This window comes from Apteryx rowi, unplaced genomic scaffold (genome assembly GCF_003343035.1).
Source record: "Apteryx rowi isolate R43461 unplaced genomic scaffold, aptRow1 scaffold_426, whole genome shotgun sequence".
In the NCBI taxonomy this organism is placed as follows: Eukaryota; Metazoa; Chordata; class Aves; order Apterygiformes; family Apterygidae; genus Apteryx; species Apteryx rowi.
The window spans coordinates 565,034-588,417 of record NW_020450679.1 but is presented as its reverse complement, the minus strand read 5'-3'; the positions used below and the strand labels follow the sequence as shown (position 1 = coordinate 588,417).

The following is a 23,384-nucleotide window of genomic DNA, read 5'->3' as shown; positions in this document are numbered from 1 at the left end:
TGGTTTAAACTTTACTTACATTTTTATGTTGGAAAAATTCATCCTTGAAATGAAATGAAGTCAGATATGAATCTGACGACTTATTGCTTCTGAAATTTTCTTTCCTCTCAGCTTTTCCAGCCTTGCTAACCAGGGAGCTAAAATAATAAAATAATAATTAAAAAAAAAACAAAAAACAGATACATAGAATGTACTTGAAAATTGTCCAAAACTACTGAACAAACTTCCCAGAAGAGCTACTGGCACAGTGTTCAATGTCTATAAATCCAGATGAATTTGGAGAGGGATTGGCTTTCTAAGTCACTCAAGGACCAATCCCATTTTTTGTCAAACATATTCAGAAGTCATTTAACAGATGTTGGAGGTGAACAACAGCAGTGTACAGATCCATAATGTAGCCTCTAGTGCTACTATTTGCATTCTCAAATCCCATAGAGTTTTTCCTTCTTTGTAGTTGAATAAATGAAAAGTCTTTGCAAATACGTGACAAATGGCAAGTAGAAAATATAAATCTTACACTGCCAACATGAATTCACAAACACTTCCAGGTTTCTAAATGTTTTGGTTAATAGAGGTCATCTAGTAAAAATGAAGACATTTCAAATGAATAATTTGAAAAGAGCTCTCCTTATTTTGAAGTAGTGAGCTCTGTATATTCAAAGAAAGAAAATTGGGAAATATAATTGGGCAGATGGGAAGTCACTGAACATCCCTTCAAAGTCCGAAATGGGCCAAGTTGACCTAACAGCTTGCTGCTGCCGAAATGGGGCAGTTTTGCTCTTCCCTTGAGCCTTCCTCCAGATGTTTCCTCCCTCTTCTTCCTTTCCATTGGCTGTGGTGCACTTCCAACCCTGTGGGGAGCCTACTGGGTTCCCTGTATCAGCAGGAAATTCTTCTTTTTTCTGTCTGAGTTAGTTTTCTGATGAGTTACCGGGCTGCACCAGCTCACAGAGGGGTCAGAGAACTGGGAAGGGGAAGAAGCTCATGTGCAGGAGCAGAGACAGGAGGAAAAGGAGCCAAGCCGGGGAGGGAAGTGTGGCAGTGAGGTGTCACAGGTTGGGTCAGTTACTCGTGGAGCTGCACCCAGATGTTCTCCTAGAGGAAGACGGGCCTTCTCCAATATGGAGCAGAGTGTGCTTTAAACAAACAAAATGAAACAAACCAAAAAAAAAGCAAATCTTGATAAAAACCAGCTAAACCTTCCCAGGTATTTCACCACAATGATTAAGTCCCTACTGTTTTGCCTTTCTCAGAGCAAAAAATAATTTCTAACAACAACAACAACAACAACAATTTCTAATAGAAATGTCTCAACTGCATCAACCGCATCTGTGTTATGCCTTTCTAGGAACATGATTTAGAACACAATGCCCAGATATACATCCATTAGCCCTCTATTCAATTGTTAGATGAAGCCAAGTGTAAGACCTTTATTCACATGATATAGTCCACCAGCTGTGGCCATATTCAGGCCACAATGTATGTAGTGTATTAGTGATGTTATGCTTGTAACATCAGTGCTATTTCATTAGTACTGCTCTTGCCTTTCTTAGGCTATACTCGCTCATGTGACTGATTCCTAAAAACAGAACAATAATGCTTTAATAATAAGGCTAGAGAAGTTACTTAAAAAAATGTGTCTGACAGCCTTGTTAATCTGAAGAAAGGCTGAATGAGGTCAACAGAAACCTCAGCAGGAACACTGCCTCTAAGCACCGTATAATACACTGTGTATAAGAAACTCATAGTGCATTTTATTTCAGATCATAGCCAATGTCAAGTTCTTCTCCCTAAAAGTTAAAGAGAAATATTTCCAGTTCTGTGACAGTGATCTGTTTCACTTATCTGTAATACCCAGGACTTAACAGTACAGCTTGGACTCCACTGTTTGGCTCTGTGGAGTCGATTGTACAAAATGCTGTTTGAGGGCAGGAGGTTTTGGACACTTTTCTGTTTCTTCCAAAACCAGATTAAAAATTGGGGAATTACCTAAGTTTGTACTAGCTCAGCATCTCTCCCAAAAGCAAGACCACTTCTTCAAGGCCTGGAGCCACTGCTAAAGCAAGTAAGCACTTAGCCAGAGAAACTGAGAACTGTTGTATGATAGTGAGAGGTTTTTATTTTTTCAAGAGGAGAATAGCATTGAGGAGTCCACTCAGTCACTTACATTAGTAAGTACTCAATAAACAATACCAGGACTATCCTCTGGACATACATAAACTGTTTGTATGTGCAGCCAGGAGGAATTTTCCACTCATTCTTAACCTTGAAGCATAGTCAGCCTCCTCAAAACATATTGAAATCATTGGAGAAACTTGTATTCTCCTTGGTAGCCTTTGCCTCTGTCCCACTTACAGTCGCACAATACATTAACAGCATTAATGTGAAAACTTCATTGATTTCAGCTGATTCTGGTTTCTGCAGGGAATTAGACGATGGGCTTAAAAGGCTCACGGTATGATACAGTTTCATACACTCCCATGAGTTTAAATTCAAAAAACAATTAAAGAGAACAGCACAGAATTTCCTTTAAATAAATTACCTAATATCCACATACACTCTTTAAGAAACGCTTAACAACTCAGCATTATTTCTGTTTAACCTTTTGTTCCTTTTTTCTGTAGTGCCACCCTAGTGGATGCCTTATTGATCTCTGTATGCAAATGGGTATTATAATGGTGCTAAAGCAGACCTGGAATAATTTCATGGAACTGGGCTACCCGTAAGTAAATGCAATGCTTCTGCTTCTGTAGGTCAGAGAAGAATATCAAGTTTATTATTGCCTTCTGACCAGATACATGAAAGAAAGATACAGTAGTAACTGCAATAGAAAATCTAACCTAGGGTAGAGAACCCTTAAGACAGATTTCTAGACATGTAGAGATAGTTAGGGTTTTTTAGTTTTGTTTTTTATGTTGGACATAGTTTGCAACAGTGAAATATAAATACTAACTGTTAAATAATAAATGGGAGGGAAGTACTTGATTTTATTAAATTGTATTTCCCTGTTTTAAAACTCCTTAAAAATAACTGTAGGACTACTATGTTCCTAAAGCAGGAAATATTATATGTATCATTTTTATCTACTTCAGTAAGTTCTAAATTGGATTTCTCCTTGCTGAGTGATAAAAGATGCCTGAAAGGGCAGGTATTGGCTGGAAAAAATGCACTGGTAGCATATACTTGCTCAGAGACAGAAAAATATTCAGACTGATACATAGGCAAGTTTCCTGGTGATCTTCAGGGCACTGTAGAATTGTGCCCTAGCTAAAAGAGTTGACGATTATTCATTTCCTATTTGTTCATTTCCTCCTGATTAATATTTAATGAGCATGATTAATATAGACAGTTGATGGTAGGAACAGTGTGGCAGGTCATCAAGGGAAATTAGCAAATATGAAAACATAAGGGAGAGCTGACGTATTCAGGTTTGCCCTTGTGAAACTCTGCCATTTGACAGGACATGTTTTGCTGCAGGATCCACAGCGGAGCTAGCACAGAGTTCGGTCCCCGAACTGCAAAACATGCTGCAGCAGATCTTTTAAGCAGCCTCAGTGCTGACCAAATCCAACCATGACGAGCATGGGGTAAACGATTTAAGTGGACAGAGTAGCTGGGAATCGAGGCTGTCAACACTCGCTGTGTCTCCCATGTCCCCCTTCCCGGGTCGGCGCCCAGCACTGCCCGTCACGGTTCTGCAGTAGTTACAGCTGGAGGAATTAGCCAGGGAAGAAAAACAGCAGCAGCAACAGTGATCCTTCTCTTTCCACTCCCTGTCTCTTCTGCCAGTTTTACTTAGATGTTTCTGCAAGCTGTTAATAAGGGTCTTGAAACCTAATAAAGAGCACAAAGGGATTTAAAGAAGGGGACTCAAGGGGATAGGAGGGATCATTTAAGGACAAGTGATTTAATAGAAGTGAACTCTGCTTAAAGTCAAGTCAGTCCTTTCATTTTGGAGTCACAACACAAATCTGGGCAGTGTGAGAAGCTAAGACTTGTTCTGAGGAGAGAGGAATTTGGACTCCAGCCCTGTTACTCCATCTCTCTAGCCCTGAGAGCCCTCTGAAGGCAAGCAATTTCCTTTTTGTGGGGGGGAAAAAAACGTTATCCTTCAGCTAAATGCATGATTGGAGCCAACACCATGTGGATGGTCAGAGGGTTTGGAGGCAATCCAGTAGTCTACAAATTCACTGTGCCTCCATACACACGCTAGCTACTGTCTGCCTAGACCCAGGCAGCCACCAACACTGCCACACCAGAGCCAATAGTGGGGGATGTTTCCCCATAAAATAGCCCTAGGAGACGAGCTACAGCAGCCTTTTTTGGAGAGTGTTTTTTTGCATTGTTTCAGGTTGGCAGCCCAGCTCTTGTGCTGGCATGTGCTCCCACAGGGACCTTGGAGACATGCGGGGCAATCTGAAATGCCTCTCTGGGCTCCAGCTGTTCTTTAGCAACAGGAACCTCAAAGCCTGCTGTCACATCTCTCACTGATACCTGTAACATCAACTTGTGTTTTGAAATTTCTGCCTGAGAGTTAAAAACAAAGTTTCAAAGAAACCTGCCACAGAAACCAGAAAGAGTTTCAATGAGTGTGCTGTGATCTGAGTGCTAGAGCATTTATTGTTTAATGGTTACATGTTTTAATGCAAATACTGGCGTGTCAGAGTGGTACTTCTGCTTCATGTAAACATCCCCTCCAAACCTTCAGAAATGTCAGTCAGTTCTCCTCTCCTGTGTTGCTAAATAAATACATCTGCAATAACTAGGAAACAAAGTATAAATTATTGCTTCATTTGGTGGTGGGAAACTGCAATTTCAACTTGGTATTTTGCTTGGAAGAAGAATGTATATCCACAGAAAAAACACATTACTTTACATTGCTCGCATTTCTCAGGACATACAAATTAGAAAAAAAATATTTCTTTGGATATTACCAGCAGTCTTCAACGTTAGTAACACTGAGTATGGGCTTCCCCTCTCACAAAATAGGAAATTAATTGGGATGCATCTCACAGTATTGGTCTCCCATCCACCTGATCCCTCAATTTTCCCTCTTTGCAGGAGTTCAATTCTCAACCCTCTCACTATCGCATGGTAAGGGTAGGAGAGGTAGAGTACCAAAAGGGTTCTGTGGACTTCAAAGAATTGCCCTTTACTGATCATATTTCATCAATCACAATCATGTCTTATTAACAAGAGTGGATCTTTTAGCCTTTTTACATGTTAGAAACTGGCTGCAAGCTGAAAAAAATTTTTAATTATTTTTTATACTTCTAAATTTTGGCTTGAAGTTCATGCTTGCACTTGTACTTCTACATTTTTTTCTTGTACTTCTAAATTTTAATGTCCTCTGCTTTGTTGCACCTCCAGTTCTTTGAGGAAGACAAGGAAAGCTGTAACCTCTCTACTAATTGGCCTGAATGGAAAAATTGTCTCTGAATTAAAAAAAAAACCCAAGTAAGTGGCCAATCCCTCAGCATTATCTAATGGCCACTTGCCTACCATTCACAGAGAGACCAGACCAGGCCACTGTGAAGGCAAGAAGCTAAGTACAGTGCACTCTAGGGAGGAATAACCCCATGCACCAGGACAGGTTGGGGGTTGACCTGCTGGAAAGCAGCTCTGCAGAGAAGGACCTGGGAGTGCTGGCGGACACCAAGTTAAGCACAAGCCAGCAATGTGCTCCTGTGGCCAAGAAGACCAATGGTATCCAGGGGTGCATCAGGAAGAGTGTTGCCAGCAGGTGGAGGGAGGTGATCCTCACCCTCTACTCAGCCCTGGTGAGGCCACACCTGGAGTACTGTGTCCAATTCTGGGTTCCCCAGTACAAGAGAGGCATGGAACTACTGGAGCAAGTCCAGCAGAGGGTTATGAAGATGATTAGGGGACTGGAGCATCTCTCATATGAGGAAAGGCTGAGAGAGCTGGGACTGTTTAGCCTGCAGAAGAGAAGGCTGAGGGGGGATCTTATCAATGTATACAAGTATCTAAAGGGAAGGTGTCAAGAGGATGGAGCCAGACTCTTTTCAGTGGTGCCCAGCGACAGGACGTGAGGCAACGGGCACAAACTGAAACACGGGAAGTTCCATCTGAACATGAGGAAAAACTTTTTTATTGTGAGGGTGACAGAGCACTGGAATAGGTTGCCCAGAGAGGTTGTGGAGTCTCCTTCTCTGGAGATATTCAAAACCTGCCTGGACGTGCTCTAGGTGACCCTGCTTGAGCAGGGGGGTTGGACTTAGACGATCTCCAGAGGTCCCTTCCAGCCTCAACCATTCTGTGATTCTGTGAAAGGTTTGAATTATCTGGGTGAGCCATCATCTACCTTGCTGAGACAAAAACGCCCACCACAGATCAAGAGAAAATATCTTTCATGTGTTTTTTTTTTTTCCTTTCTCTGCTAGCTGTAACTCGTATCCCTTGTTGGCCAAACCAGTGCAACTCTCTGACCTAAGAAGTCAAGTGAGAGGCTAAGGTGTTTATTTCAGATACAGGCATTCATTTTCTCTCTGGCTCATTGCCTCCCACGCTGCCCCTATACATACTTTTCTTCAAGAACAAGATGTTTCCCCTGACAGTTCCCCCACCCATCCTGAGTTGGAGATAGCTTTCAGGTCAGCTGTTGTTCTCGTGTCCACCACGTTGCTGTTGGTAGTCCACCTCTTCCCTCTGCCCTTCGTTTCTTTGAACAGTTGGTTCCAAACACTATATTTCCATTCAAAGATACTTCTGCCCCTCCAGGATTGCTCAGGGACTATTTGCCCTGCACGGGGTTGGACTAGGCAGAGATACCAGCTCACATGCAGGGAGAGGTCAAGCAGCATCAGCTATCTATTTCTTCATTTCTCATTTAGAGTTCAGAGATCTCCACACAGCATTGCATTGTGCTATATGAACAGACCTCCAAATGACTTGCCATTTTGTGCAGGGAAGAAGCAGCCTAATAAAAGGATGTCAAAATCCCTCTTCCATTTTAATAACATGTAGACCTGACTAACAGCCCACCAGCCTTAACCGTTTGCATACCTATTTCACTTTGTCGTCAGCTATGTGTATTACTAATGCTGTGTTCTCCTGTGCATTGGTAAATTCATTTTGCAAGGTATGTTGCGCATGCTTAGCCTCTTCCAATTTTGTAATAAACAGCCAATAACATTCTTTACTTTGTTTCTTTAATTTATTTGAATATGTAGGCTAATTCAAAACTGGTGGACCAGGAGAAAACTACGACAAGAATATGGCACCCAGAGAAAAACAAGCTTCCCACAGTGGGAAAAGGACTACAATCTTCAGCCTATGAATGCTTACGGACTCTTTGATGAATACCTAGAAATGAGTATGATACTGACTTTGTTTCTCTCTCTTTTACTAGATTTTAATGTTATTACCTTTTTGTTGATGTTGAGGGCTGATGTATTCTTTTAACTATTGCTGTATGAAGCTAAAGAGGCTGCAAAATGATTTTTATTCTCACAAGTCAGGTGAGGAATGGCATGAGTTTTTAAGAACCGAACCAAGTCAATATAGCTAATCACACTGCTTCTGGTTTGCTAACCTCGCATTTATGAAACACTTCTGATTCCAGCTTTGTGTGGACAAGGTTGTTTTCTAACTTGCCTTTGCCTGTATACACTTCTGAACAACTTTCCTGTTTTCTGTTTAAGTTCCCTTGGGCTTTTATTTTTCAACTGTGTGGCACAGAGCTATGTGCTTGTTTATATTTAACATTTGTCATTATTTGCTACTTCACATTTTCAAAGTAGCTTGCTGCTAAAAGATGTTGCTTAATCCAAAGAAGAGGGGAATGTAAATGATGTAAGAAATGTTAAAGAACAAGAACTTTTGCCTTATGTGACTGAACTGCACGTCATGAACAGTTTTCTCTCCCTTGCACAATTCTTTTTAAATTAATGGAAAATTTGACAGTCTGAGAAGCTGCCTTTACAAATTTGCCTAATTGGTTTCAAATGGCTGCCCATCTGTACTGCAAAAAGGAGTGTGTTTAGCCCTAATCTTTGCAGGTACTGAGAGATTATAGCTGATGCTGGAGTAAAAATATACACTCCCTAGAAGTGCTGCTTGTTGACCTCCAAACTTCTCTCCAACTTACAAAATCTGGATGTGGCCCTCTGTCCAGAGGATATATGTACCTTTGCTCTCTCCTCCTGGCTCTGAACCTTTGGGAAAGAACTGCTGTACAAGAGTCACTAGACTATTGTATAGCACAGCATAATGGGAAATGTTTCTCCTTGTATGATACTTCAGTATCTTAGACCTTGGGATAAAATCTCAACACTTATATTATGATCTTTCCTTTTCTTTCGTAGTTCTTCAGTTTGGGTTCACAACCATTTTTGTGGCAGCTTTTCCACTGGCACCACTTCTGGCCTTACTTAACAATATTATTGAAATTCGGCTTGATGCATACAAATTTGTTACACAGTGGAGGAGACCTTTAGCTTCAAGAGCCAAAGACATAGGTGAGTTGTGTGCGTGTGTGTGCACGAGCGTGCGTGTGTGCATGCATGCATTTGTGTTGTTTTTAAAGCAAAGCATTGACCATTTCAAGCAAGAGCGAATTAAGGAATTTTCAGTCTTTTCCCCCATTACCAAAGCACAGTTTTGATTTTTGAAAAAAACTTCAACTATCTAATGCCAATCTATTTTGCAATTAATAGTTTATATTGGAAATTGTCTTTTAATGACTTCTGGGTCACTTACCAGCTAAGATGTTTTAATGAAGTGATCAGTGTTCTCTGCAGGCTTTTTCTTGTGGCAGACACATTGTGTGAACACATGCAGCTGCTCGGTTTGAATATAATAACCAGACAGAGCAGCTGAAACATGAAAACCAAATTACAACAGCTGCCATTCTGTAAGAGTCCTGCATGTTTTCTACGTACGCTGGCCAACAGCAAGCTCCCCTGTCACTCAAGGGCTATGTCCACTAGGTCTCTGGGTGGGTGAGCCAGGGAGGGTCTGAATCCCAAGAAACAATTTGCTCTCAATGAGGCACACCTACATTGCTAAACGCAGGGTTTGCATAGCTTTGAGGTCACCCGGCACACACTGCTGCAAGGGCTCTCTGAACATATTTTGACCGTACATCTCCTCCATGCTTGCAGTGTGCAAAAGCTGAATGCTTCTGGAAGGACTCTATAAAACCAACTCATCTGCCCAATGCTGATTCCCTGGTGTCTTTGGAGGGGTAAATAGGATATATAGCTGCCTCTCTGCATTGCAGAAAGCAACATATTTAGCCCACACCATAGAAAGCAGAAGCCCAGGCTTTCTGCTCTCAGAGTTGTATACAACATACCTAAAATCTGTGTCTGAGTAAAGCCTTGTATGTGAACAGAGTGGACCCAAAGGGCATGTAGGTACAGGCATGGACTTCAGCCAACACACAAGATGCACTGCAGACATAATTTCTGGAAAGAAAGTTGCATAATTTAAATAATAAAAGCACAAGGAAATAGATTTTTTCAGCCAGATTCAGGTGTGCTTTCTCACGATGTGTTGCACCTTATTTTGGTCCCTATTCAGCAATTTTTTTAGGGACAGCATGATGTTTCATTAAAATCAGTAGATGTGTCTAACCTGCCTTTGGTGGGATTCTCAATGTTGGTCCCCATGACCAGAGTCACTGTATGTCCATACTGCAGAGCTGTAGGACAATTCAGATTGGGCCAAAAAGCCCGGGTCATGCTTAAGATCTCAGTGTGCCATTGTACATGTACATCATTTGCACGCCATGAATGTTTGGATGCAGACAAGACAGGCACAGGCTGCACACAAGGCCTCTGCAAACACAGGCAGATTGTGAATTACACATACTCAAGGCTGATGTGGCAGACCCTCCTCCAAGACTGTATAGCCTTCCTCATAAGCAGGGAGGCTTACAGCTTTTCTTAAAACTACTCACATGGTTAAGTGGTTTGGTTGAGCCAAGGCCTCCATGAGCACTTTTTCCGGTTTCAGCCCCTCGATGGGAGTAGAAATCTGGTCCATTGAGGTACTGCAGTTTAACATGAAAGATTACTTTTACTCAGTAACTCTCTAATAGAAACTGCATAAAAAAACAGAGGGTTGGGACAACCACTTCAGATCGTGCAGTATTTGAAGTACTTTTGTCCTTGTTTCCCTGGAGCTAACATACTCTCTTTTTTTGAACAGGAATCTGGTATGGGATTCTGGAAGGCATCGGAATTCTCTCTGTTATCACAAATGCATTCGTTATAGCTGTGACGTCTGATTTCATCCCTCGACTTGTTTATGCTTACAAATATGGACCTTGTGCAGGCCAAGGAGAAGCTGGACAAAAGTAGGCTTTTCTTTGGGAGAACTATTGTGCATGAAAATCTCTGCCTCCTTGAATAGATATAGCAGTACTGTCTGTGTATGCACGGATTCCACTAACGAAAACTTATTGCTTGTGCTTAGGTAACAGATACCAGCCACAGGTATTGATGCTTTGCATATTCATAGTATGGGTTGCTTGGGTGACTATAATTTATGACATTAATTCAAGGAAAACATGGCAGAACCATTATAGAGATTCAGTGTGTGTAATAGTATGCTATTTTCATAATTGATACACAAGCTGCACTTCCCAGCTGGTGTACATGGATATAGCCCTCTTTAGTTATGAGGCAATGCTGATATTTATCAGATATGAATTTAATCAACATTTTAAACTTATTCACTAGGTTTTTTTTCCTGATGTGGTGTTCAGTATGTATTGCTTCAAAAAGTAGTGTCTAATGAGAAGAAGCAATTCCCAACCAATAAATCAAGATATAGTTACAGAACAGCGTAATCTGATTTTCTTCTAAAACTAGAGTCCCTTAGATTAAATCTTTCAGGAGACATTTGTGAACTGAATCCCTGCTGCCTAAGTGGATTTTCTCTCAGTATTGGTAAACACTGAGATTACATTAGGGTGTTCACACCTACCAGCAAGTATGAGTATAGCTGCTAGATGGCAACTTGTAAAATCTGGTCTGTTGGGCTGGGGGAAGGTCACTGAATCCAGCCAAACACAAATGGACAGTTTACAATTAATCTCCTAGCTGCTCCATTACTAAGGACCCTATTGTTAAAAGAAACAGTAGACAGAGCGCTTACATTTTGCTATTAGACATATGGCAGATTGATATTTTTTTTTCTCCTCTGCTACAGAAAGTGGGTTCTTCTGTTGCTGCTTTTTAGCCATTTTTTGGCTGTCACTACTGTTTAATTTTACTGATGGAAGAAGGGCAGCTGGTGTGGCAGTTCCTGATTAGCAGAGCTGCTAACTTGCTGTCCTAAGAGGAGTCCAGCATTTTAGTAAGTGGCAGGGGGCAATATTCCATTTATTTTTGTGAAGCGTTAAAATCTCTTCACTGGTAAAATGTTTGGTCCAGTGCCAGTCATTCCTGAGCATGTGCCTCCCCTTGCACCACTACAAATTTCAACAGGACACTGAGTCACTGTCAGCGATTTTCCTGCGCTAATTTTCTCAGGACCACTGTGCATGAAAAAAAATGCTTTTAGAAATTTTATTTTTATAAGGAAGCAAATATGATTCACTAACTTTCAAACTAGTTCTGCATAGAGGAAGTAGCTTGGCTCAAGGAGGAAGCTCTTGGTATCTTAGAAACCTCTTGTACAGTGTTTTCACATCTTTGACGCTTTTCCAAGTGAGCTTCTCAGATAAAATCATCGGATAATAATCCTCTGAAGAAGCTAACTTGGATAAAAACTTTTTTTGTCAGCATTCTGGATATTGTTATTAATAAGTGCTGTTACAAAAGTAGGAAGCTATTCAAAAATCCACAAGAATATTGAATTTTCTTAAATTTAGGAGTCAAGAGTATCTGTAACTGAATAACTTAAATGAGTGAGGTGGCTGATTCTCTCAAAAAACATCTGTAGGTATTAGACCCATATGGCACACACTGATACTATAAAAATATTGTAATTAAATTAAGTTCCAAATCCAGTCTATATGGGGATTTTGAGTCAAAGCCGGATGGCATTTAAACATAATTTCTCAAGGAATGTAAAATCCATAGTTTAAAAAAAATCACCTCTTGCTGTACAGAAAACCCGATAATGGAGAACCATTCACTTTCAGCTTTCTGAACCTCTGGCACAACAATTAGAAATAATAACTCAGATTTGAACTATCTGGTTTGGTACTGCTGGATTATAATGGTAGCAGTATAAGGCCAAGTCTACCATATCAAACCAAAATAGATTTTTAAGGATCTATTTAGATCACCTAAGACTGTTGGTACCCCTGGCAGTTCTTGGCAGAAGTTAATTGGTTTCCAAACTCTCCTTTAAAGTGATTTTCAAGCCTGGGTTGCCTGACCCAGAATTCCTCTAAGCTCATCTTAGATACTTGTCCAAATACCTGTAGGATGGCTGTTGGAATCAAAGCACTATTTGAGAGGTTTTGGTTCAGTGGATATATGAGAATCACTTTCTGTTGCAGTCTTAAAGAGATCATTTTCTTGCCCCTGTGGGTCAGAATTGCCTGGTAAAACCCTACTAACAGGGGTGTTTAGGAGCTATCCTCATGGTAGCTAAATCTGTGTTTTGTGCAGTACTTATACTCATCATTTGGGTTCTAATACGGTACTTGCAGACAGAGTATGCAGTATATCATGTGGAATAGTTCTGTGAACAGTTTAGGTTATATTTGATCCTTTTCTGTGTTGGAAAATATGTTTAAATAGATTTTTGATTAGCTCGGTTTGGCATAACTGTTAGGAGAACAAAGATAGCTTTGTTCCCTCCTTCTTTCTTCCTGTCTCGAAATCTGGGAACCTTGTGTAATTCCGTGGGTATACCTTAAGTTTTAGATTTGAAGATGGTTTGGGTCAAATACATCAAGAACAGTGGGATATTAAGAAGAGTGAGGCAACACTAAAAAGGGATGGCCATGACAGTGATATGACTTGATTATTCTGGGTTTTGGAAGCGGCAGTCTTTTTTTTCCTCAGTTGACTGAAGAATTTAAAGCTTCTCAGTCCCCCTGCTCTGCACAAAGCTGAACACTGTGCCTAGACTTACCCACACTTGGGCAGTGCAGAGTGAACAGCACTACGCTCTTCCCTCAACTTCATTAACACTGAATTTGAGCCTTTTAGTGACTCTCCGACAGCCCTTTGTCAGGCAATATACATTTGCTAGTACTCAGTGTTCTCCAAACCTATGTCGCTGAATGCTCAGCCACACTGCAATCTTTCAGTACTGAGTTCCTCTGATTAACTGGAAATTTTGGAGGGGAAAAAAAAAAAGTCCAGTAAGTCCAGTTATTTCCCCAGGCTGTTTTAAGTCTAATGCTTTTCCATTTAATTTAATGTCCTTTGTGCTTGTATTATGAGAGTAACAGTGGAAGTATTCTAATTATCTTCCTAGTGCCACTCATTATCTTCTCTACTGTGTCAGCTTTTAGTAATCTCTTTTCTAAGGTAGCCAGTTTCTTCACTATTTCTTCTCCCATAGAAGTCTGCCATTGCTTCACTTTTATTGTCCATCTGACCCACTTCAGCATTTCTGTTATAGTGCCTCAACATCCCTTTCAAATATTAATAAGTGGGACAGTTAACTGTGGATTTTGTGAAACCCAGAGAACATCCCCCTGGGTACAGTAGTTAATGGAAAAACCTTGCTGTGTCCTGACTACAGGACTTTTTTCTTCTCTAGGTGTATGGTTGGCTACGTTAATGCCAGTTTATCCGTATTTCTGGTGTCTGACTTTGAAAACCGTTCAGAGCCAACATCAAATGGAAGTGAATTCTCTGGTTCACCATTAAAATATTGCAGGTAAACATCTCATTAAAACACCTCTCTGCTTTTAAGGCACTGCAAGGGAGAAGCATCATGATAAATTTTGAACTTCAAAAAAAGTAATGGAAAAAATAAAAGTGTAGCATTTGATACACGCTCATGATACTGCTCAAATCTTATTTGCAGAACTCTTCCTTACATGGAAGAGAAGCTGAAAAGTGGGTATCTTGCAGGTGTTCCTGATACAGGATTTGAATGGTGTAATGGGTTGAATCAGATGCAAGCAGCATGGAGAAAATGCGGTACCACAGGACTAATAATAGGTGACTATGGTTACTTATGTACCAGTGAGATGAAACTGTAATCAGGTTACAGTGTAACACATACACAATGAAGCCAAATTAAAGTTGCACGGGAGGGACCACATTGGATCATTTCACAGCCTAAACAGTGTCTACCCTAAGCTTGGTTTAGAAAACAAGTTGTTAATATGTTTGCTTAATATGATTGCTTGAGGGTGTCATTATTAGTAATAATCATATACTTCTGGTTTGAACCAGAATAAAATGAGCAGTTGATCATCTCAGCCTGCAGATTGGAGAAATAGCAGTCTGGGACTAGCCTGTAATGAAAGATATGCAAATGATTAGTATTAATGGGCCAGAAAATTAAAGATCTACAAAAAGGTCTTAAATGGGGTCTCTGACAAAAATACCAAATGACAAATATAGTTACTAATTTTCTGTTGCAGCATTGGTTTACCAGCGTGAGTCCTGGTAGCTGCAGATCACCAGTATTTTTCCTTGTGGAAAATTAAAATATGCTTTCATGAGTGTCTAAAGAAATAAAATACTTTAGTCCTTGCAGAAAAAGTCACTGATACTTTGTAATATTGTCGCATTTTTATTAATAACAAAAAATTTAAGTTGTATAGCATAGTGAGCTGGGGTGGGAGGGCGGTGACATTGCAACTTTCATTTAAATAGCTGATATTGTGAGACTCTGTTGCACCTTATCTTGCAGAAAAAATAACCTGATGTTGGCTTCACGCATAACATTTTCTGTGGAACAGAACTGCTAAGGAGAATCCTTTATTCCACATTATTTACTATAGCACTTTTTGAAAAGGTTTTGGATTCTGATCACTCTCTTCCCCCTGTTTAATTTCTTTCTTTTCCAACCTCAGGCATGAGCTTGCTCCTACTTAAAGCCAGTGGTAGAAATCCCATTAATAAATGCAAAAGTTGTCCCCTCAATATCCCATACATGGAAGGCTATTAAAACTGGTGCCATAAATCTCTAGAAAATAAATCTGGGGGTACGCTGAATTGTATGTATACTCACCATTGATAGAAGATGTCTTACTTTCTCTAGCTGAGTTTATCAGCTACTTAACCCATCTGAATTCTGCTAAAATGTCAGTCATTTTAATTGCACTTTAAGCCAGATATTGATAAGGAAGGAAATCTTATGTGCTACTTTGTAACAGTGTAGGCATTTTTCCAGGAAGGGCAGTCTGTCTGAATCAAAAAAAGTGACTATATTCAGTTAACTTGTGCTTGTATGCAACACAGATGTTCCTGTGCTGTTCTGGTTGTTTATAAAGGTTTTCTGCATTTCTTCATGTGTAGTACTTGGTTCCTAACAAATGCAACGATATGAGGTACTCTGCTGAACTGGGACCTGGGCCAAGGGCTTAAGTTATGAAACATCCTAAACTTTGAAGTCAGCATGCTGACTGCAGAGGGGAAGATCATGTCAGTTTTAAGAACTTGCACTGGAGATATTACAATTTAAGAAAAAAATGTTGCTGACTAGGATCCCCAGATACAGTTTATTTTATTTTGTATAGCACCCTCTGCAATCTAAGAAGGTGAGACTTCAGGGAGAAATGTAGATTATCTCTCATAAAGATGAAATTACTGTTTATTTCTTTTGCTCATCTGAGTTTTCTTTAGTTTCTTAAAACTGACTTAGAAATCAAGCTTTAGCATATTATTTACTGTGGCATTTTCAATATTGTTTATAATGGGTTTTATGTCCCATGTAGGAAACGGACTGAGCAGAAAACAAATTTCCCACTAGTTTTAAATTAAGTTTCTGCAATACTGTTTTGGAATTACAACACTGCTAATAGCAATGGGCTCCAGAATGGGCAAACATTCCTGATTCATGATTTGTTAATGCAGTTTTGCAGTTCTCCTGGATCCAGCTTTCCCAATAGACATCTCTTATTACTTTGTTGAGACCTGAAGTCTTTAAAGAGCTGTTTTGTGAGCCAAGACACTAGATCACTTTCTTACACAGGCTTTGCCCTGATGAGATATCGAGAGGTGCCGTTCTGGCTCCATTAAAGTCAGAATCAGTTCCTCTGGGCTTCGGGTGCCTGGGCTTCAGCCGGAGACTTCAGTAGAGCTACTCATGCTTTGTTCCAGGGATGGTCCAAAGGCCAGATGGCACCCATGGGCTTTGGGAATGTGCTTGGGTGCTCTAAGTGAACCAAAGTGTGGCAAGTGGAGGTGATCAGGAGATTTGCTTCAAAAACACCCTCCTAATCTAAAATAAAACACTAATGCCTAAGAAATAAGCAGGAGTTTTGGTGATGTACAGTCTGAATAGAGATCATTTTGGTGCCAAAAAGGCACTGATAAAGAGCAATGGGGTTTTGGCTTGGTCTTGCTCCTAGGTAGCAGGCTAGGAGCTCACTAACTACCATACTCTGCTTGTCTTTCAGGTACAGGGACTACCGAGACCCTCCTCACTCTTCTGTGCCCTATGGTTACACGCTGCAATTCTGGCATGTCTTAGCAGCACGACTGGCTTTCATTATTGTATTTGAGGTCAGTGGCCATTCAGTTGGCAAGGTGTACTTGTTTCTCTGCTATAACAAAAACAGTGAAATGAAACAAAATTCTGTTTGAAGCTTTTCCATGGGGCCAATCTGGGATGGTAGATGTTGAGCTTTTCCTGCTAGTTTCTGATATTTATATTGTACTTTGTATTCCCCGTTCTGTTTTCTGAACAGTCATAGGTATTTCAGTTTTAACTAAAAGGTGAACACAGCACTTTGATAAAACTCAGAAAGTAAATAAAAGGTTCATTTATTTCCCCTATTTGCATGTCACCATTACAGTTTTCCTTCATATCCTATCTAGGCTGGGAAGCTGTATGCTGACAAGTGAGTGAGTAAGGGATGAAAGAACATGAGAAGAAAGGATGAAATCTGAAGAGTTTAAAAATGAAGATAGTTTAAACATTTGGGTTTTTTTCTCTGTTCTTATTACCATTAATTTCCAGAGACTGATTAACATCACAAGATAATAATAAAAATTCAATCCCTTTGCCACTGTTCATAATATTAGTACTTACTGTCAGTATCTCAGAAATCTTTAAGACAAGCCAGAGACAAGCCAGCATTGCATGACTCTTATTTCAATGGTGATTCAGAAAAAGAGAGAGGGGAGGGAAGAAGAATAAACTGAGATCATTTACAAAACAAAATGCATCTCTTGAGGCTTGAATTTCAGATGCTTGAAAATCCACATTTCCTGTCAGAAAACAGGTGCTCAGCATCTCTCTAGCATGAGCAGTTTGAAATGCCTTATATACCGTGAAGAAGCCAAACAGGGAACAAACAATTTTTTAAACTCTTTGCTCTGTCCTTCTCTCTGAAGCCATAGCAACTAGGACTTTCAACACAGATATGGAAGTTGTAATCACCATAAATTATTGGCATACTCTTTATGAGCACATATTGTATTTCTGACTCACATTACTGTGTAAATTCATTCTGACCTGGGATTTCAAAACGTCTCTTTGAATCACAGAACAGACACATCAGAGTTAGAGGGAAGGTGAGGAGCAGACATTTTCTAGATTATTTCTTGCCTAAGACTAGCTTGGCAGCTCAGCTGAAGCCTTCAGTGAACTCCCCCAATTGTGGTTTTCAACCCTTCCCAGATCAGGGAGGCGCATGGCATTGCAGGCTGGGATCTCTCCTTCCTCTGCTCTGGGCTAACTCATTAGAAGCCGGTCCTATGGAACCTGGCTCTTCACTGATCTCTGCCACACTCAGGGAAACATTATGGGAAAGAAAGAATGATTTATTTCATAGAGGCCTGCTGGGCTTGAGCTTGTCTTTGTTTCCTAAGTTGACAGTACTGAGAGCTAGGGTATCCTTCTCTAAGTAGGACTATGGGAAAGACTTTGGCAGGTCACAGCTAAACAGGGCTCCTTAGGGCTCCAGCACAGAGCCTTCGTCAGCCTGAGGAGTTTTAAGGTTGAAGAGAGGCTGGCTTTTTGACACATATGGGCAACTGGCATTAAGGTAGCACGGAACAGATAACTGAGGGAACAAAAATCAGCCCTGCTGAAGTCTCACTGCCTAGCCAAATTTGCAGCCTCTTATGGAATAGTTTTTTGAATGTGGCCAGCGCTTACACAAGAGAATTGTTTTTGCCCTGACCAAAGCCATAGCTCAAAGCTGTCTGCCTCAACAGGGGCCACTCTGTTGACTGGCACTGCAGACAGTTTTCTTAACTATATCTCTGAAATCATGCAGGGGTGTACAGAGCACTTGCTTCAGGTTAGGGTAGTGGCTGCTCTTCTCCCTCCTCCATCTATGAAAGGGCTTTGCAACTCAGCTGAAAGAACCCTTAAGTATTTTGTAGTATCACTTTTGTATATAAAGCAGTTCTTGCCATTACCAGAGGGATATTCATAAATAAGAGGGGAAGTAGTTCACGTATTCCACCTGATGGAGGAGGCATCCCAAGGAAGCCAGTTTCTAACAATATGTGGTCCATGTTATCCTAACAACTTTTGAAGCAGTGGATCAGCCCATACTCCTCTCTATCTCATCCCACAGTGCTGCACCCTGTACAAACATTAAGTTATTCACCCGTGCAGGCATAGGGTGCAGGACACAGTGTGCTGCGTCGTGTTAGGTCAGGTGTCAGAAGCAGCTTAGCTTCAGTAATATAGTGCTCTGCCCAGGTGAACTTGCTGTGCTGACCATTTGGTGAGTGGCAGAATACTGTGCTAATGCACTAGGTTGCTCCTGAGGCTGCTTCTAAGCAGCTACTCAGTGGCTTTTGCTTGGCACTGTCTTCCCTAGGCGTTAGGAGGTGTCTGCTTGGGTCCTCCTCTTGCTCTTCTGCAAACAGGCAGAGGGGCAAGGACAGGTGAAAAACCATGGCTGGGATGGCACAACCTGAGTTGTGTGCCCTGTGTACCTTCCCAGATGAGCCAACTGCAAAGCATGACTGCAAGAGTTTGAACACACAGGTAGTACAACAGTTCTGGGACCTTGTTTGGGCCCAGCTGCCCTTGGCCTTTGCTGAGGTCCATGCTCCACTGACTTCAGCTGGAGTTTTGGTGGGAAAAAGCTTCATGATTTGGTTTCTTCAAATTTAGTAATGGGTTTAGTTCTGACACAGCATCCACCTGTGAGTTGAAAGGTTTTCAAGAGGAATAGAAAGCACTTGTTTTCTTCCTGAGATATCCATTTTGAATATATTCATTTTTCAACCCTTTATGTTTTCACAGCACCTCGTCTTTTGCATAAAGCACCTGATTTCCTACTTAATCCCAGATCTCCCGAAAGATTTGAGAGATCGGATGAGGAGAGAGAAATACCTGATTCAGGAAATGATGTATGAAGCTGAACTAGAACGTCTGCAGAAAGAAAGGAAGGAAAGAAAGAAGAATGGAAAATCTTATCACAATGAGTGGCCATGATGGGGTGAGGAAGGAACTGCTTAAAAGAAGATAGGAATTAAGTTCATAAAAATCTCCTTTTTTTCTACACTGGAGAGTGCAAAGCAAAAGAGGAATAGTTAATGTATGCTGTGAGCACTTAGCACATGTGTGCTCATATTTAATATGGTGCACATATTACATAAGTGTTTTGAAATTAGATGTCTTATAGGTTTAGTCTTCTCCAGAGCTGTCAGTACGAGCAGATCAGACCAATGCTTAAGTCTCTGCACTGTTTCCAGGAACCTCTCAGGCCAATTTAAAGTTAAGGCCCTAAAACATCAAAGTAGTTATATATCTTACAGTGCTTTACACAGCTTAGTGATCTCGTGGCTCCTCATCTTGATCAAGTCGCTACTTCATAACCAATGACTACGCATTAGCAAAATGGCAGTATATATCCATGTGTGTGGCCACTGCCTTCCTTGCCCCCTTCCACTGTGGGCTAAGCTGTGTCAGCTTGCTAAGATCACATATGCAGACCATTTCCGCAGCTCTGAAGGTATACAAGTATTTGTTCAGAGGAAACACTTGATCATGAGTCTAATCAACTGGTCTAACATCACTGAAGAATTTAGGTGTGCAGAAGAGTTGAAAGACAGATAATCTAAAGGTGGATAGAGGTGTCTAACTTCAGGGTCATTTATTTGGAAATGTTACCCTGAAAAGTTGGAAAAAAAGTTTTAAAGATTTGAACAGTGCCTTTGCAGCATAAAGGACTGTCTAGTCTCAGAAGGAAGCAAATCAGGCCGGGGTATCTTGTTCAGAAGTATTTGTATTGCAGGAGCACATTGAGGCCTCATCAGGAATTAGTGCGTGTGATACACATAACAGAAAACAGACTGTGTCTTAAAGACCTATCTGCCTAAGAAAAACAACAGCTAAAAGAGGCCAGCAGAGCAAGAGAACATATTCATTCAGAATTTCTGCTCTTGGAACTTGTTCTTGAGTGGGGAAAAAAAAAGAACAAAAAGAACTAAAAGAACTAAAAGAAAAACAGACTGCAGTATGGAATAACTTGAACTCCTTCATACAGAGCACAGGCTGTAGAATTAAATTTGGCCAAAAGGGGCCGCTGTCAGTAATCGGTATGTCTAAAAGAGCTCCGTGGATGAACAGATTACACCTACTTTCTTTTGTCAATTGTTTAGTATTAAGGAATTAAAAATTTCCCAGATCATTAACCCAAAATAGTGGAATTGTAAGCCTGAAGATTGCAGAAGTGTTGGATGGAGTAATATGAATCAAAATGTGCTGGCTGAGTGTTGTCAAAGCTCTACTGCCTCTTGCCTCAAAGTGATAACACTGCAATTCCTGCAGAACATGAAGTAGCATAATTGGCCACAACATGAAGAAGAAACCTCAAAAGCCAAAGATGTAGGAAGACAAGTGGAAGCAAACATATGTCCTGGTGATATCCAGCTAAATACAAAATACTGGAGCTGATCAATTAGCACCTAACTCTTTTCCAAATAACTAGAGCTCCATAAACATTTTCTCATAAATCAAAATTCTCAAAATTTTCTGATAAATCTTAAGTAATAGTAAGATTGTTAGTTTAAAGGGATTTAAGAGGGAGAAAAATTAAGCAAATTGTTTTTAAACTAATCTACAAATCTACTAATCTACTAAACTACAAGTTCTTCTAGAAACCATTCAATAGAAAGGCTAGAATTTGCCCTTCTATACAGACCACACAGTACAAGACTCTGTGGATGGATGCCTCAGTATCCACAAGACATTGGGACTGCTTGTACCAAGACCACATATTGCCAAAGCAGATTGACTTCTTTTCACTGCAAGGTAGAATTGTGCTGTTTCCATGGGGGGAAGGTTTTAATGATAGGTTATATGGCTTGGGGAAGGAGGGAGCAGAAGGAAACATATGCACCCTCATCTCTCTAGCCACTGCCTTCCTACACTTTGCTTCCTCGCAGCAAGGAGCCTCCTCCAGTAGTGACCCATTTTCCTACATGAAGAAGATAAATGACACAGCAGCTGCCCTTATCAGTGCTCCTGGTCCAAGGCTGAAGTCCCCATGAGGCAGCACAGCCACTGAAAGATGACCCTGTTCTCCGTTGCCTGGGTGCCAAAATGAGTGGGAAACCCAACTGATGGTTGTGGGTTGTGTTCCTGTCTAAAGAGCAAGTGAACTTGTTCGCTGATCTTTGCTTCAGCTTAGAGCAGCTGTGGACACTGCCCATGTGAACAGTGGAAAAAGGGGGATATTTCAATCTCTGTAAATGTCATCCTTGGATACACATGTGCTGGATATGTCAGTAGGTCCCGCCCACCACCTACAGGTGTGTATTGCACTTGCAGTCTGGGTTGTCTCAGGCAGGATCATGCAAAATCACATCCAGGCCAAATTCACATGCAGCTGGCTTATTTTACATATCCTGTGTATAATAACTAAAATAACAGATGACAACAGCTTACAAAGTGTTTGCTAGGTAGTAAAATGAGACATGAGTCATGCATAGAATCAGTGTTGCCTGTAGGAGTATGAACCTTTCCAAACTCCTGCAGTAAGATATGGCTTTGTCAGTGTAATCTCCATAATTTCCCAGATCTGAATTGAAATGTATTACAACATAAACTGACCTCCACTTCTGAGGAAACACAGCAATCTAATGTTCCAAAAGAAATAAAGCACAGCAAAAATACAATAGATAATAATTGCTTTGGTGACCAGTTTTCAATATAGCTACGTTCTGATGAATTTTCATGATATTACATTACTGAAAGTTGTGTCAGGTTCTGCTCTAAATGAGAGCATGAGCTGGAGGTTTTCCAAGTTTGTGCTGAGTATGATGCTGAAAGAGGCTCTGACCTTCCTGGCAGATCCTGAGTACATTTCTGTTACTTAATATTGACCAGTCAACCTACAGAGGTTTCTGTGCTGCCACTCTGCAAAATAGATTTGGCCTTTGTCCTTCAAAGTCACGTAGCAGAACACTCAGGAAAGATGACCCCTTTTTATTTATGTTTCATTAGGAAAATATAATACAAATAATGGGCTAATAATAATAAATGGAGTTTTAAAGGTCTCTAGATAGCAAATTTATACCCGTCCCTTATTTCTGATCTGATGATCGGTTTTGTTTAAACCTCCAGGTGATGGTCCTATATGTTGTTTACTTATTCCAGCTCCACAAGAGCACTACCTTCAAGAGAATGAGAGAAAATGCAGCCTCAATGCATGCCACAGACATTTTCCATAGCAAGCAGGACAGCCCACATCAAAGGATTTACTGTGAAATCATCTTGCAATCAGCATAGGATTGATCACCATAGACCACTCTTGACAGCAAGCATGTACTTAATAAGCAATTATACTCCAGTTTTTAAAACCAAGGAAAAAATTGTATATTGGGACTGTTTTTCAGCCTGTTTGCTACGTTTTTTGCATTCTGTCCCATGTTGGTTTTACAAATCTTAGAATAATAAATGTAAATGAAAAACCTGGATACTTTGACAAAAAGAAAGCCTAGGTATATAACATCATCTGCTTTCAAGCCACCAAATACTGCAACTGAAACCTTGTTTACAAATCAGTTCTTTTTTATTTCAAATCTTTCTGAGGGGACTTATGTTATTTACCATATATATAATATATATAAAAAGTATATAGAGAGATTGTTTATTTGTAAATAGAAAAATCCTATGGAAAGAATGTCAAGTTTTCACACTTAAAAAAATCATCAACATAAAGCCATGTTTAATGCTTGTATAATGTGACGCAATAAACTTTAAAATAAATTATGCATATGAAATCTTTGCTGTTTGGCATCATGAGTTGCTTTCTATATACCTTATCTTTTCAGAAGGCAGACAGACCAGTT

General features: G+C 40.4%; 1 protein-coding gene across 1 annotated transcript in view; it reads left to right on the top strand.

Annotated features, from left to right (window-relative positions):
* Positions 1 to 23,018, top strand: part of ANO4 (anoctamin 4) — a 137,499-nt gene extending 114,481 nt beyond the window's left edge. Inside the window, exons 22-29 of the mRNA XM_026076113.1 lie at positions 2,625 to 2,722; positions 7,194 to 7,336; positions 8,328 to 8,480; positions 10,177 to 10,324; positions 13,699 to 13,818; positions 16,517 to 16,622; positions 19,330 to 19,525; positions 22,657 to 23,018. Coding sequence (XP_025931898.1) covers positions 2,625 to 2,722; positions 7,194 to 7,336; positions 8,328 to 8,480; positions 10,177 to 10,324; positions 13,699 to 13,818; positions 16,517 to 16,622; positions 19,330 to 19,521 — 960 coding nt within the window. The 3' untranslated portion in view covers positions 19,522 to 19,525; positions 22,657 to 23,018. The remainder of the gene's footprint in view (positions 1 to 2,624; positions 2,723 to 7,193; positions 7,337 to 8,327; positions 8,481 to 10,176; positions 10,325 to 13,698; positions 13,819 to 16,516; positions 16,623 to 19,329; positions 19,526 to 22,656) is intronic.
* Positions 23,019 to 23,384: the final 366 nt, after the last annotated feature.